The 15,686-nt window shown below is 42.7% G+C and overlaps 1 protein-coding gene across 1 annotated transcript in view; it reads right to left on the reverse strand.

The window, feature by feature from the left end:
* Mesr6 (misexpression suppressor of ras 6) overlaps positions 1 to 15,686 on the reverse strand; it is an 832,393-nt gene that overhangs the window by 242,307 nt on the left and 574,400 nt on the right. The window contains exon 5 of the mRNA XM_076802429.1: positions 14,657 to 14,851. Within this exon, the coding sequence (XP_076658544.1) occupies positions 14,657 to 14,851 (195 nt within the window). The remainder of the gene's footprint in view (positions 1 to 14,656; positions 14,852 to 15,686) is intronic.

Below are 15,686 nucleotides of genomic sequence, written 5' to 3' on the forward strand. Positions count from 1 at the left end.
TCTCTACTTATAATTAAACCACGGTCTTTCATGCGTTTAATGCTTTCGCGAATTTTTTTCCAAACACCAATCAACGTTTACGGCCTCCTCCGTAAGGATCCGGACACTCACGGATTTCCTGATTTAGCATAAACCTCGTCGGAGTTTGGTTTCTCTCGCGGATTTATTACGTTGTCTCATAATATTCACGTTACATTCAGAAGCCAATCAATGTAAATCGAAGTTTCCCATGCTGTTTTATGCGAACCATGAGGGCATAGCTTTAGGAAAGAAAAAAGAAAATTTGTTTGTTCGACGTCCCGTTTACGAGAAAAACGAATTTAAAGATCAGGCGGGCTCGCGTGCTTTAGTATATGCAAGAAGTAGAATCGGTACGCAGTGATCAGACGCACGCGTATTCTCCGAATTTTCAAATCCGATCTACTCGAAAACGCAGTGTCAAATGAAAAATTTGATTCTTTCTGTTCGACTCGTTTTTGTACGCGGGACACCCTGTATAAATGTTTCCGGTGCTCTCGTCAAGCCATCGGCTCATTCAAGATAAAATATAGCGAGACAAGATTATTCTGCGTTATTTTTAAGAATATTATCAAATTGTTTGTCCAAGAGAAACGCTTTTCGGACGCTTTCTTCAGCGGGACACGCAAGCAACTATATTCCCGGGGATATGATAAATGAACCGTCGGTAACCACGCCGGAATGCGGCGACATCCGGTCAAATAATCACGAGATAATTACTTTCCTGCACAAGGTTCATCGAAACCGTTCGCAAGCCGGATCTCCTGTTCCCGCGGGATCGGCAAGGATTCATAAGCGGACGGTCGCGTTCAACCGCAGGCAGGAACGGTCTTTCGTGGCTCCGAATATCTGGCTTAGTGGTTTCCACCAGGAAAATTTTACCCCATTTTCCGGAACAATTCCCGTTTCGAGATTTTCCTTGAGAACATTCCTTTAAGTTCACCTACCGACGCAATGCAAACGATTTGTCTGCGATATTCTGTCTTGCAGCTGTGAAAATGATAAATATGATCTCAATGGAAACGAAAAATTCGTGGAGATAATTCCGCGACGTTTATCATCCACGCCTTGGCGACATATATAGAGAAATCACTGTGTATCTACTGGCGATTATTTCATTTTGCAAACATATTATCCATGGTTAAGAATTTTTTAACAGATCCTCCAACGCGTTTGGAGCCACTTATTTGAATTTTGTAAAAACAAAACAGCTTTTCCATTGCAGCACTATTAACGAATATTAATTTATCGCATATTTGTAACACATTCTAAATCGTTCGATTAAATTTCGCGGAGGTGAAGTAGTCTATTTATCGCGGCTGCTCCTTTAATTGCGGTTATTGCAGCTAACGACGAATACTAGTTTATAGTATATTTAAAATACGTTCAAAGGCGTCTGCTTGAATTTCGCAAAAAGCGAATCAGCTTCTTTATCGCATTCTTCGGTTGTGGATTCGCAGCAGCCAACCGTAAACGGCAAATTCAGTCGCGAATTACTTCGTTAGGTGCGGGCACGGCTATGGGAAAATCCAGTCGGCGGAGACTAAATGGAAAATCGCGTTATTTTTCGCCGGCGCGCATTCATATTAATGAAACAAACACGCTCGAAAAGCGCGACGCAGCCAATGGCGTCTCTGTTTGAACGCGCGGTGCCGAACACCGGGGCGATTTATTATTTCCGTTTGTTGCGCCGCGGAAAAACGCGGCGAAAGGTTAAAATCATTTTAATTTATACCGCGGGGCAATTCCACTCGACAGGTAAACGCGTAATTAGCTATCGACCGGCGAGGCTGGTGGCGGGAGAAAAAAATCCCAGCGAACCGGCAGCGACGGCGGTGGCGGCAGAGCCAGACCTGCCCGCCGCGGTTTTCTGCCAAATAATATCCAGAAACGTGCCAGGTATATATGGCTTTCCTAATTAATGCCGGCCACCAAAGTGCCGCGAGCCGAGCCAATTAACTGCGATCGCATGCGCGCGGCTCCCTTTCCATTAATTGGAAGAAAACACATCATTTCCCAATTAATCGACGCGACGGAAACGCCCGTTCATTACGCTCGTCAGGCTTCCCTATGTAAATGATATTACCGAACAATGCTATCCGTTTTTCTTTTTTTCTCTTTTTTCATCTGTGAAATACAAAACTTTTCACACGACGCATCCCGAACACTGTGGCTCCGAGCCGATACCAGGCTGTTAAATAAACGGAGAAATCAATAAATGTTACATTACTGAGCTTCATTATCTTACCACCGATCGAACAGTAATTCAATAAGTTTCTTTGAAAAGAAAATATATTTTAAACGTCCGTTAAATAACGAAGTTCAAGATTGAGAGAATAAATGCATTATGATTAATTAAATGCGTTCAGATTTAGAATTAAATACATTTCTTTTGAAAAACAATATTTTTCCAAAGGTGAGTTTTCTGCTTTCACAGCGAAGAGCATTATTGTTGTTTCAAGGACAAGGAACAGGCTCCTAACACAGAAGAATGTTCTTTATTTATGAAAAAAGTGGACAGAAAGTATTAAATAGTTTCGTCAGAGCATCGAGAAGAAGAATAGCAATTTTTTCACTAAAAAATGGTATCCACGTAATGCTCATCCTCAAATATATTGTTTGAACTTCTATTTATATTATTAGTCGAAAGTGATGGACTTTTAGAAAGCAATAAAAATTCAACAAGCATAAAAAAATTTCAAGATTCCAGGACAAGATTTCCAAATTAATTTTTATCATAATATATGTATTTCTATTCGAATAAACTAATACTCGTCATAACTTCTATAGGGTGTACAAGGGTTGAGGTATCAAATTATTGGGTGTAGAAATTAACTCATGGCCCTCACAATTAACCAATAGTAACGTTGTTTTAAATTCAAATTTCATGATCACTTGTTTGCAAGATTCAGCGATATTTTTAACACTTGAATGTATTTTAGTAGTAACGTGGAAAAAAAGCCTTGAATTAATTTGGACATCCACTTAGCTTCCCCGTTCCGGCTGCGCCGATTACAATAAATTATTTTGATTTTATGGGATCGTTTAAGGTTGACAGCGCATTCGGCAGTCAATGCGTCGAAAATTATGCTCCCGGTCGGCAAATTTGAAGCAGGCAAAGTGCTTGCGCAACGAGCATAACACATTGGCCAGTCGGCTCGACCATTTTCCCTCGGCGGTTGATTAAAATTGAAAACTACGCGGAGCAAACGCTGCGACACCTGCACAAATCTACATACTGGATCGACGGGTGCGTGTCTAACCCGTCCTCGCGAGTTGATACGCGAGGCGTTGCCTCTGTAAGCGTTCGCTGCTCGCCTCGTCCACGTGTGCTCGCGTGCTGCCTTCAAATCGCCTGAATTCGCGATCCTACGACTATTGCCGAGCAGTTTCTACCACCAGTTGGTGAAGTCACGTTGGAATTCGGTGTACCGATGTGTTCGACACACTAAATTCCCGCGGTCCTCGAAGAACGAAAATATTCGGTTGTCCGGAAAGTTCGTGCCGATTTTTAAGGGAAACTGAAACCCAGTTAAATTTCTATATACGTTTATTGAATCATTTTAAGTGCCATTTTGTTCCATAATCTTTTCCCATCCTCCACGCAACTTGCGTTTTTCGGCGAAAAACTTTTAAATATGATTTTTTACGTCCACCAAAGAGTTAATGTTTTTGTCATTATCTGAATTTTGTGTTCACCTAAAGAGATAAAAATCTGAGGGTGTAATGTCCTGTTTAATGGGGTAGCACATCCCAACCAAGCTCCAACAGCTTTTGGAAGAAAAAAGCATCAAATGGCTATAATGCACTCTGTTTCCTTCCATATTTAAGAGCGTATAAAACTAAATAAAAATTAATGTATCCTAATCAAACTTTTTTCTAAAAATGCCTGAAATATCACCTTTCAGACTATGTACACACACCGTTTGTGTTCAATCATTCTGACATATTCAGACCTATCCTAATACCACCCGATACTTGCAGCCATTCTCACTTGTGAACGGTTCACAAATATTCACAATCGATTCTTGAAAAATCTCTAAAAATGAAGTGAGCATCTACAATTTGTTCGTCTGTATTTCGTCTTAGTCCCTCTTAATTCCTCTCGCAAGAACGTAGGGAAATTTCGTTTATTTCGTAATAGTGGCAATTTGTTTTGCGGTGTTTAATTTACAAAAATTTAGTGGCACCTGTTGACACGCGAAAAATAATTCGATTTGACTGCAGTGACACAAAACATTGCGATTGGGAGAAAAAATATGTTATATACTTATCCGTGATTAAAAAGTTAAAAATAAAAATATTGTAAATTGAGAAGAGTGCACCACGTTATGGACAAAGTCTTTAAGAGACTGTAAAAATTAGAAAAGCGTCCGGTTTGGTATAGCTAATATGATATAATTAATTTTGGAAAAAATACGTGTGCCGAAAGCAAGTAGAATTTGAGTCGTGAAATCATTTAAAAGAACACAGTTTCAAGATACGACGAGTGTGTCAGTATAAACGATCTATAACGTCGTTATATTTTCGAATGCGACTGTAAAATTTGGTGAGCATATTTTTTAATTAGATATGACGCTAATGTTTGGTATAAGGAAAACCGGCTCTAATCGCTGCTCTAATCGCGCCACGAGGAACGCTGAATCAACCAGTGCACCGACATAAATGGTCCGCCGCGAGCGGAGCGACAATTAAGCATTTCTCCGTATTCCGTCAAGTACGCTTATTAATAAACATTACTTCACCCGGCGCATAAATTATTTAGCATGACTGTTATTGCACCCGTTTAGCACATCTTTAAGGCGATCGGCAACCGCGTGAATCATCGAAAACCGAGAGTCTCCAAACGTCTAAGAATACGAATGACTCGACACGCTGGTGTAACGTCCATCAGGGAATCAACGGTTTCGTGTAAACGATCATCGTTCGAATCGGTTAACTTCGTCGAACTGGCGGGTTCGAAATCGTTGGAAAATATTGGACTGTATAAATAATATAAAAGGTGCGCAGATGGTATCGTGGAAGCGGTGTCGCTGACAATTTGATACAAAATATTTTATTATCACACGCCGAGGTCGTTCCGAGACGATATCTGTTGCGAACAGGTTCGTGTCGCAGTCGGCACGAAAATCGTAAACGCGAGGGCTCGCGTTGTTCGAAGGAACGTTCGCCGAGGCATTAAAAATCTAGACCATAATGAGACTGGCGAACCTTAGCAAAGTTAACGACTAATAAACAGTGCGTAACAACTTCTTAACGAATATCATTGTAACCGGACGTTTATTGCTCTTGTGCGAATGCCAGCCCGTTTTATAGCAGTCGTTCCCAACACGGCGAAGCTTTTAACACGTCGTTAACAAATTAAGAGTGAAAGTTTATTAATAGAACGACCGTCATCAAGGATACTCGCAATTAGCGTTATACTTGGGGGCATTAAATTACAGAGAATTCGATAAAACGCGTCGTGAACGCGTCTCGAAACACTTTCCGTCGACGAACGGGCCACATCGGCGTGCCTATAGTGTCCCCTATAGTTCGCGGTCTGACCGATCATCTCGTCCGTTACGAAACGTTCACGTTTGTCATCGATAATGGCCGATTGTTAAACATAACCGTTCGTAATCAACGTGGAATTCTGATTATGCGATAGAACACCAAGATTCCAGCCGTGGCAGCCATGCAATCAAGCCTTTAGGTAGTCATAGATAGTCATCAGTCTTTTAGCCGGAGACAAACAGAACGATCTTTTCTATTCCCATGTATGACGTGATTCGACAGTCATTTGGCGACCGTTTAACCAAATGTCAAACCTCCTACGTCCTTCTAATTGGTTTAATCGTGTAACCACAGGTAACGTGCGCCGGGAATTCCTCAGAGGGTAGCTGCTCCTCGACCGTTAACGATCGATCATTAACTCCTATGCCTGTGCACGATGATTTCCCGAAAATTCTTCCATCATGCTTCCAATTTTCATTCGATTCTTACACTACGTTTACGGGTTCTCAAAGTCTTCGTCATTGAGTCGAAATTCCAGTGCCAGCGACAATTAAATATTTCCATTATCGTATTCCATCTGTTTCTAAACAATTACATCTCAATAATTCTTACACTGCACGATTTAATTTCCGGCTTCCCATCTTTTCTCGTACTTCATTATAAAGATTTTTAGTTCACATAGAGATCCACAGATTAGGCCTTGAAGCACGAACGATTCAAGAAGACCAAAACTTTTGCGTACACCTATTAGAATTACAGTGAACTCTCGAAATATGTCAACAACACGGGTCTTGCCAGCGTCATGTATCGTCCAGGAGACATACCCGAGCCGTGTTATGTTTACACTCCGCGGTAGCGGGCATAATTCCGCGACGTTTGTCATCCAGGCCTTGGCGACATATAACGAGAAATCACTGTACTCCTTAGCACTTGCACGGCGACGCCGAGGCGTCACTAAAACTGTCTATATTCGATGTATATTAAGCAGTATACCTGATATTCAAAATATGCGTAAAGTGAACAAAATCACGTGAATATTTGATTTTGGAGTTGAAGGAGAGAAAGAAAAATTTCTATATCGTGGTCAGGCTGCGGAAATCAGGCGTCCCATGCTGCAAACGTTCAAAGTTTCCACGAGTTTACTCTTCAGGGTAAACGGCCTCGAAGAATAAGGGATCTGTGACGCGAGTCCCCGAAATCGTGCGGGTACGAGACGAGGAGAGGGAGAGAGAGAGAGAGAGAGAGGAGGGGAGGGGGAGAGATAGAGCCGGGCAAGGAACTCTCCGGTGATGATACGCTGAGGACATCAGGTGGTATCGACAACCGATGTACAACTGTAACGCGCTTGACATGTGCGAACTGCAAGTGAACAATTACTAGCATGCGAGGGCACGCGCGCGCGGCTGGCGCGGCGTAAAAATAAAAACGCGTGGCCGACGGTGGAATCCACGCGAAAAAGCGTGAACACGCCATCACCGGATGCACTTACCCCTTTCGCAGATTAATGGCCACCTTTGCGACTAGTCCGATGACCCCTTGCCAGGTTGACAGAAAGCGTTACAGCCCCGGTCAACGAACCCCGCGGGACGCTCGCGCCGCCATCGACGTCGTCGACGTCGTCGTCGTCGCTTCGACGACCTCCGATTTTCGTCCCGGGACGTTTAGCGGCGTCGCTTACATAATGATTCCGTCGCGCTGCGTTCGTCCATGTCCAGCCAACTGTCACTGGCCCGGGCGGTCACCTTAACGCGATCATTTTCGTTATTGTCACCGGGCCCGGTGAGTAGGTGTCAGGTGATGGGACACGGGCGACGCCGGTCGTTGAACCGTGAGCATGCTCGCTCAAGCTGTACCCGAAACCATGACAGCAGGACGAACAACGAGGACCAGCGGCGCAACAAGTTTTAAAAAGCTAAAGTATCTTGGTAGTAGGTTGCTGGGAAGTTTAGTCGCCGCTGAGGCTCTACGTTGGACTAATTGCAACCCTTCCGAGGGGGTTGATGATCCGCGGGAAACTTCAATTGAAGAATTTTTGGACACCATCAATTCCCTGGATAATCACAACGGAGGTACTTTCGGACATTGTGAAATTTCAAATTTTTCTTACGGGTTTAATCCCTTCCACTTCGTGGAAGTTTCTCTTCTTCGTTATATTGAGTTGTAATATAAAGTCGTTTAGTTGCAAATGGTACTACTGATGAGGAATCAAATGGTGTATATGATCAGTAGAGTGTGGATTTTATATGTTTACGATAAACATGGCAAGGCGAAGTAGCAAACTGTAAAACTACTAGAAGAATTTAAGAACATTATCAAATTCTTTTCAATCTATTAATATTATTAAACGAAGAAATACATATTTGTTAAGCGTTCGAGGACTTAAAGTTACCAGAAACTAATTTAATTGTCGTTGCAACTATTTTTATATTTTTATTTCCCCAGAATTGAAGTTATGAAGAAAATATTAAAAATATTTTAAAAATTCTAGTCCTCTAAGGGTTGAACTTTTGTTTCTTGCTACTGATTTAGAAAATTTCTATTTTGCCTGGGGATCCACAGCCTAGTGATTGATAGACATTGTTTTGTAGACTTGTAGGAATTAATTGGGGTGACTATACAGGCTATAAACGAAGTGGTGATGGTATCAGAATTTTTTATTTGAATCTTCGTTTAGAGAATTTGTTGCTTCGATGTTTAAACGGGATTTTGCTTATAAAAAGAATGTGATTGTAGCTATTCTTCGATCCTAATAAGAAGCGAGGATACCCCGAAAACCAACCCTTTCCGACCCACCACCCCCTATGTGCTTGCGCGCGATCGTTTAACGATCCGCGGCCATTTTGAGCACATGGCGTCGGCGTCGGCGTCGGCGTCGGCGTCGGCGTCGGCGTCGGCGTCGCTCGTCACGTCACCCCTGGACTGTGCGGCTTATCCGTAAACTGCGAAGAAACCCCTCGTTCTTATCACCCATAACAGATGGCAGTGTTGGTTCTTATCCGATTTTTCCAAAGACTCCAAAAATTACAAAACAAATTCTAGCTTGTCTTACCTTCTCAAATCCACTACACTTTCCAATAACAAATCATTCTTAAAATACCTCAGTCGTTCCTAGAATGGACCACCTCATTTCCAAAAAATTTCATTTCACCTTTACATTCGATATGAAGCCTCCAACAGTCCCATAACGCAAGCCTTTGCAGCCCCATGTGTCTTTAAACAGGTTAAGGGTTTAAGAAATTTTCTATTTCATAGGGCCTCTAATATTCCACAACAAACTTTGCTGCTCATTCCGGAATTCGGCTAGGATCAGTACTAAATAAATAAAGGAGTTGTTGAAGTTTACTCTGAAAGTTCACTAAGGGTTGACGGAGAGACGTACGTTTTGCACCGCCAGCTTCCGCAAATCAATTATAAAAATTGTCTGATACTCTCTTCGTGTAAAAGTTCATCCATTTCACAATCTAGACTTTAGAATACTCGTTATTCCTTCATGATATTCGTTTAAAGTGTGAGACTAGGATTAAAACACAGTTGCAGGAATTAAACTGTCAAATGAAGATAGACGAAATGTACAGGATGATGTTGAGTACGATGATCAAATCAACTTTTCCTACAATTAGATCAACCGTAGTTGGGTAGTCGAACGATTTCAGAAGTGATTGATTAAAAAAAAATTGAAAACCCGGTCGAATGATTTCCAAAAATTCGGAAGAATGTCCCGAGAAGAGTGCATTCGAGTGTATTACAGAAAAGAACAGGTCCAGCGACTCCATTGGCAGTCATGAACCAATTAGAAAGTATCGCGAGTTTATTGGTCACGAAATGAAACAGTTGCGGCGCTGTTAGGACGATTTGCGCGGAATGCAAAGAGCGCTCACGCGGGCGTTATCGATTTAATTGTCGGAGGGCTTAATTGTAGGGAATGAAGGGCAGCCTTAAGAAGGGCCGACAGAAAGCGAAGTTCGGCCGACGGGGGACTTCCGTGAGAGGAGGTAGTCACGGAAGTGACCTACCTCAACGACATTCCCCTTGTCAATGAAGAAACGTTCCCTTGGCCGGGTCCACGTGAACCAGTTTTCGTTCGCACGCTTTAAACGGGCAGGCTCTCTGCGATTTTCTTAACCCTCCGCCACGGAAATAGAAAACGGTTGAGAACAGATCTCAGCGAGCAGATTATGACAATCGTCTGTCTATTTGTTCATGAGATTTTCTAGAAACCAGAAGATTCGACCCTGAAGCGAGAAACTCTGCGACGAGCGGTTTGCTATTTGTTGGCAAAAGGGGGTTATTTATAGATATACGAGCGGCTCATTTGCCAAATCAGTAACAGAGAAAATTGCTGAAATAATGTACGTAGTTCTCTCTGTGCTTTGAACGGCATAAGATTTGTCTAAGGTACCATTACAAATCAGGTTATTAATTATTAGAGGTGAGTACCTTAAGAATAAAATTTGGAACGTCAGGTTTGGAGGACAATTTTTCGGAACGGACTCCGAAAGCTTCGATATTGATTTTGAGGCTTTTGCGATTCAAAACTGGAAGTAGCAGACCGGCGAATGAGAACAAGAAGGCAGAGCATCGCAATTGCAAAAGGCAATGGCGTCCCCGGGAAAAAGCGAAGTCGTTCCGGCGGGTAACCGGCGTGTTTCCTTCGATGGGAAATCCGTGAAAAGTCGTGATTGAATTATCCCAGTGCGGTGCCATGACAGAGACGACGAGGGGGTGAAGCCAGAGAGAGAGAGAGAGAGAGAGAGAGAGAGAGAGAGAGAGAGAGAGAAACAGCCGGTTGCCAGGCTGACGCCGGGGTGGAAAGGAAAACGAGAGAAAATAAAATACACACCCAGCCATTGGCGCGCGACTTCGTTTCGTACATTTTATTCGAGCCAATTGGATTTATTTATGCGGCCGGGTAGCAAACGGGGGTGGGGGACTAGGGGATGCCGGGCTGGAAGGTGCAGTCGGTAAAGCAGTTTCCTCTCCAACGCCCTTTCTTCCTCCCCACCACGCCCTTTCTGTGTCCAGGTTCGCGAGCTTTATTGTATATTTAATTCCACGGTGTTTGTCTCTGTCCTATTCCCAAGGCTTCCTGCTGTACGCCACCCGGATAGATATTTCAACGGGGTAAAGGGCGTTAATCGAATGCAGGAGAAACGACAACGACGACCGAAGACGCCTTATTGCCGGTCGAATTCCGAGGCGAAACGATTTTTGGAGGTACCTGTAGATAACACAATTTGTCTCTATCTTCCATAATAAGAAAACTTACGAGAAAGTATAGCAGATTTTTGTGCATTTTACCAGGAAAATTTTCAGAATATAGGAAAACGTTGACATCAATAAATACTAATAACTAGTCTACTAGATCGAATGCAAAACAAGCAGAAACATTTAAAGAATTTGAAAATATACTGTTTTGTTATTTTCGATTACAATTTTGTTGCTATATTTCTTACCAATTCTTAGTGTTTCATCAACTAGAATAGAGAATACGTGGTATTAGATTTTTTGGATGAAAGGCAACCCAACTTATTAATTAATTAATTTTCAATTCTCGAAAATAATACTTGAGCTTTGCTATTTATATTAGATTCACAAAGAAATTATATTATCCAAATTGATTCGATAAAAATTTTGTTCTGAAAAAAGGGTTCAAAAACATCTAAAAGAAAACAAAACGTACGAGATCGAATAAAATAGCCATGGCTACTACAAAATTGTCAAAAGCCTTCATCTGTATGAGTTAAACAATTCATAAGAAGTCGAAGGCGGTTTAAACAATGATAATAACTTACCCAATCAATTAGTATCGAAGAAATTTCATTTATAAGTTTAGTACGTCAACGAGTTTTAATTTCTAATGGTACCGTTTTATATTTTACAGAGACTTGGTAATTTGAAATTTTTACTGAAGAGAATGTGGACGATTATGAAATTGAGCCAAACCCATTTCTTCTTGGCTGACACCGGCAAGAAAAAGTCAATGACTATAATTCGACCTAGACGACAGAAAGGGCATTTCGCTCGGGGAGGAGGAGAGAAGGTGGGGTAGTAGTTTACTTCCGGTTCGTCTATTCGCGTCACCATCCGGCACGAGCTGCATTCTCACGCTCATTTGCATACCCGGCTACACATCAATATTCAGAGAGGCCAGAAAACGGGCCCGTTTTGCATACTGGACCCCCCGCTCTCGTGTTATTTCTTCTCGAAGCTGGGATCACGGCGGGACATCGCGATTTTGATCCTGAGAAAACGAATTGGGTCGAATCGATTCCGAATTCAATATTACCGATCGATTTCTCTACTCGAAAAACGTCTTCCTCGCATTCCACGTCTAAATAAGAAACGCTGTCCGATTAAATAATAACGTTTGAGAATTTAGTTGGATTCGTTTTCATCTCGTTAAATATTTTAATGGCACTCTGTCCGTTTAAAGTATTAATAACTCCATCGAGCAAATTAAATGTCAGAGTCTCTGTTAATGATGAATAAATCACAATGAAAGCGTTCTCTGAATATACGTGAAACGATGATACGCGAACGAGTACTTTTGTTTGATTTCATGCCGGTATTCTATTTGTTCTATATTTAATGCTTTCCGCAGATGTTCGTGGAAAACAAAGACTGAAAACGATTTATAACAAAGAGGAATTGGTGAATCAGAAAACTGTAATAATAACTGAAGAATTTAGAAATATTGTTATGCTATATTGGACTAACTAAAATGACTCAGAGAACATGTACATTTTTATTTGAATCGTATCTAACGTAACTGGCAAATAAACTTTCTATTTCGAGCAGAGCTCCACAGTCTAAAGCTAAATAATAAGCAAGCGGAGAATCGTTATTGATTTCTACAGATATTGTTGCAAAAAGTGACGAACAAGAAGAATTTACGAGTATCATTATATTTTTTTGGACTGAAACAATTAAAAGAAGAAATACATTTGGCTCGCGTTTAACGTAACCGATGCATCCAATCGCTATATCGCGCGAGGACTCGCGGCCAACAAATAAACAATGAGCGAATAAGGAAACAAAATACTTCGCCGATAAGGGAGCGGCGAACGTTGCAAAATGTTTGCATGGTGCCCCGTCAGAATAGCAAAAATGGTTCCCAAGAGATCTCTCGGATCCATGTACGTCCGTTGGAATCCTCGTGAAACTAGATCCCAGTCATTGATAATCAAACGGTCATCAAAGAGTACGATGAAATTCCAACCTCGAACGGCACGCATGCTCCTTATCGGGATTGCAAGGGTTTGTCCCTTCCTTCTGCCCTTCTCCCCGTGCGTTCTCTCCTCTCCTCTCTCTCTCTCACCCTTTCGCAGCGAGGGAATGCGGCATTCAACTAAAATCGCGTTCCCGAAGGAAGGAAGGAAGGAGGGCGGGTTGCGTAATTTAAATAATTCAAGAATGACCCTGACCCCGGTTAGGCCGCGGGCTGACCTGCAACCGGCGATTACAATCACAATGCAATGCCGAGTTCTCAGGGTAAGACAGGTAGCACACCGGTCCGTCCCGCATATATTAGATCGAAAGCCATCCGCTATAGAAGCATAAGCGATATTTTGGAACGAGCATACTGATTTTATGCACTCCGGCCACGGTCTCCTTCGAAACTCGAAATCATCCAGCCTCTATCTCCGGCTCCCTGACACACATTCAACCGGACCGCGCGATTAGCATAACGACTAGCGATAGTGCGTGCCTCCTGACACACGCACCTTGCGAAAATCCCACGGTTAGGGCACTTTTCTCGAGCCGATTTCCGCCAATGATTTATCTGCCGCCGATGAAACCCATCTTACGTTGCAATTGTCATTCCGATTCCGTTTGGAAAACTGATTAAAGCAGGTACGCTGTTCGCTGGGAACTAGCATAATTTCGGGATGATGCGTGCGACTGTAAACGCACTGCCGATCCCTGGATCAAAGGAAACCCTAATCGAGTTGTTGTAATCCAGAAGAGTCTGAGAATTTGAATACGCTCGAATGCTTGACAATTTGAATATATAAATATTTAAAAATTTGAATGCTCCAATGCTTGAAGAGTTGACGATTTAAATGCTTGAATATTTGCAAATTTGAACAGTCGCTTGTACCTGAGTGTTTTGAACGTCGGAGAGTTTGAAACTTTGGATACTCGAACGTACAATGTTTCAAAATTGAAAAATACGAATATTCGAATTTTTCGAAGCCGAAGAATTTGAAAATCAGAAAAGCTAGGAAGACTGATGAACACCTTGGATCGCGTTATGAATTTAGCCCGGCCCTTTGTTCGTTAGTTTTCTCTCTCGATGATTTTCTATTCGTCGAAAGAACAATGGGGTGGGCTCAGTAGGAAGGAGAAACAGACGTCCCGTTTTGCATGATCGATAACAATCGAACGTCGGGCGGAATCGCAACGGTAATTTGCATCTTCGATGCTGGAAACCAAACACTTGAAGGATCGGAAGCTGGCATGCAGATGAGCTGACATAGCCGCCCTCAAAAGCGGATGTTGGCGGTCTGCAGCTACCGTAGACAATGGACCAGTGCCATTATGTCCGTCGAATCCTAAAACCCCATAGAGTCGTTCTTCTCTGTCTATTATCCGGCTGGTGGCAGGCCACATTGTGTATCCGGTCTGCCACGGGACCCCGGCTATTGTCGGCCCACCTAATTATTCGCAAATCTTCCGCTCCTTGTCAGTACACACCCCTCCCACTCCCACTCCCTCTTCGTTACACTCAAACACCGCGAATTTCCGTCTTTGGTAACCGGGCCTCGCTGTTTCCGTTTAATTCACCACTAGTTCGAATCTCGCCGGGCCAGAGCCTTTTGTTTCGCGAAACTTTTATGTTTTCTTGCCCGTGCGATCATGCTGCACCTAACTCTGTCAACTAAACCAACGGAAATCGTACCTTAATCGTAACTTAAATTAAAATTGAATCGCCACTTATACATGGACTTTGTGCACATTCCTATTTTCATAGGCCATCTTATAACCGTGCGAATAAAGTAGAAATGATTAAAAATGAAGAAAATTACAAGTTAGAATTCCTAGGACACGAAGGAGCTAAGGAATCATTCACTTGGTACCTTTCTAAGTACCAGTGAAATAAAATCAAAAATTTGCCACTCAATGAGTAATCAGTACTCACATCAGGATCCGTTGATTCGGGTCGTTGGAAAGCATACAATGGCGCTAATTTGTCGTAAAGATTCGCTTCTTCGTGAAGCGATTTGAACGGATTCTTCGTGCTGAAGAAGTCCAGATCGATGTCCAGTATGTACGGGGTGTCCCGTTCCGGAAGATATTGGCGCAGTGCCGCGGTGATTAGGCCAAAATCGTCTTTCTGAAATGCAAAAATTCTCTTATTTAGACTTCTCAATTAAATCTCACTTAGAATTCTCAATTTTTGACATATAAGAAATTCCGATTCATTTCAAACAACACACCGAAAATATTAGCTTGGCCGGAAAGTTTTTCAAATGTTCTGACGTTAACAGGCAAATTGAGCGCTACAAAATACTTTTGGAAACAGTTCCAAGCAAAACAAATTTGCTCTCCACCTTCGAAGAGGTGCAGTAACGTATTCAGGTTTAAAAAAATACGGGGTTCTCTGAAAAAAAATCCGAAAAATCGTCTTATTTCGTGTCGCGTGAGCCGGTCCCGTTAAATTTCCGAAACGAAACCGGGTAAATGGCGAAATAAAACGTCGATTCCCCGTTTCGCGACTCATCGAGCGCAATTTACAAACTCGTCGATTCTTCGCGGCAAGAGGACCGGTTGCTCTCGCACGTCCTGGATATTATTCGAAACGAGGCGGACGCGTCACAGGCCGCCATAACACCGAGCCTAGGGGGGAACGAGTAGGGTAGCAGAGCGAGGGTTCGAGGCTTTTTGCGACGCGCAAAAAACAATGACTGCACTCGAATTAATCCTGTTAGAATTGATACTCGTCCCGGTAGCGGGATCGCGATTTGCATGCGCTCATAACAATGAAACGCAACGGTGTTCGCAGCGGCGGCCACGCTGCAAGGGTTGCGGCGGATGATCGAGGGGGTGGAGGGACGCAAAGCCAACGATCACTATGGTCAACGGCTTTCAAACGTTTAATACGGTCTTCGATGGCCGCGGACGTTCTGCTTTTTCCCGTCGCGGGCCCCCGGGGAACGCGTGATCTAATT

The sequence above is a fragment of the Halictus rubicundus genome, chromosome 16 (assembly GCF_050948215.1).
Source record: "Halictus rubicundus isolate RS-2024b chromosome 16, iyHalRubi1_principal, whole genome shotgun sequence".
Lineage (NCBI taxonomy): Eukaryota > Metazoa > Arthropoda > Insecta > Hymenoptera > Halictidae > Halictus > Halictus rubicundus.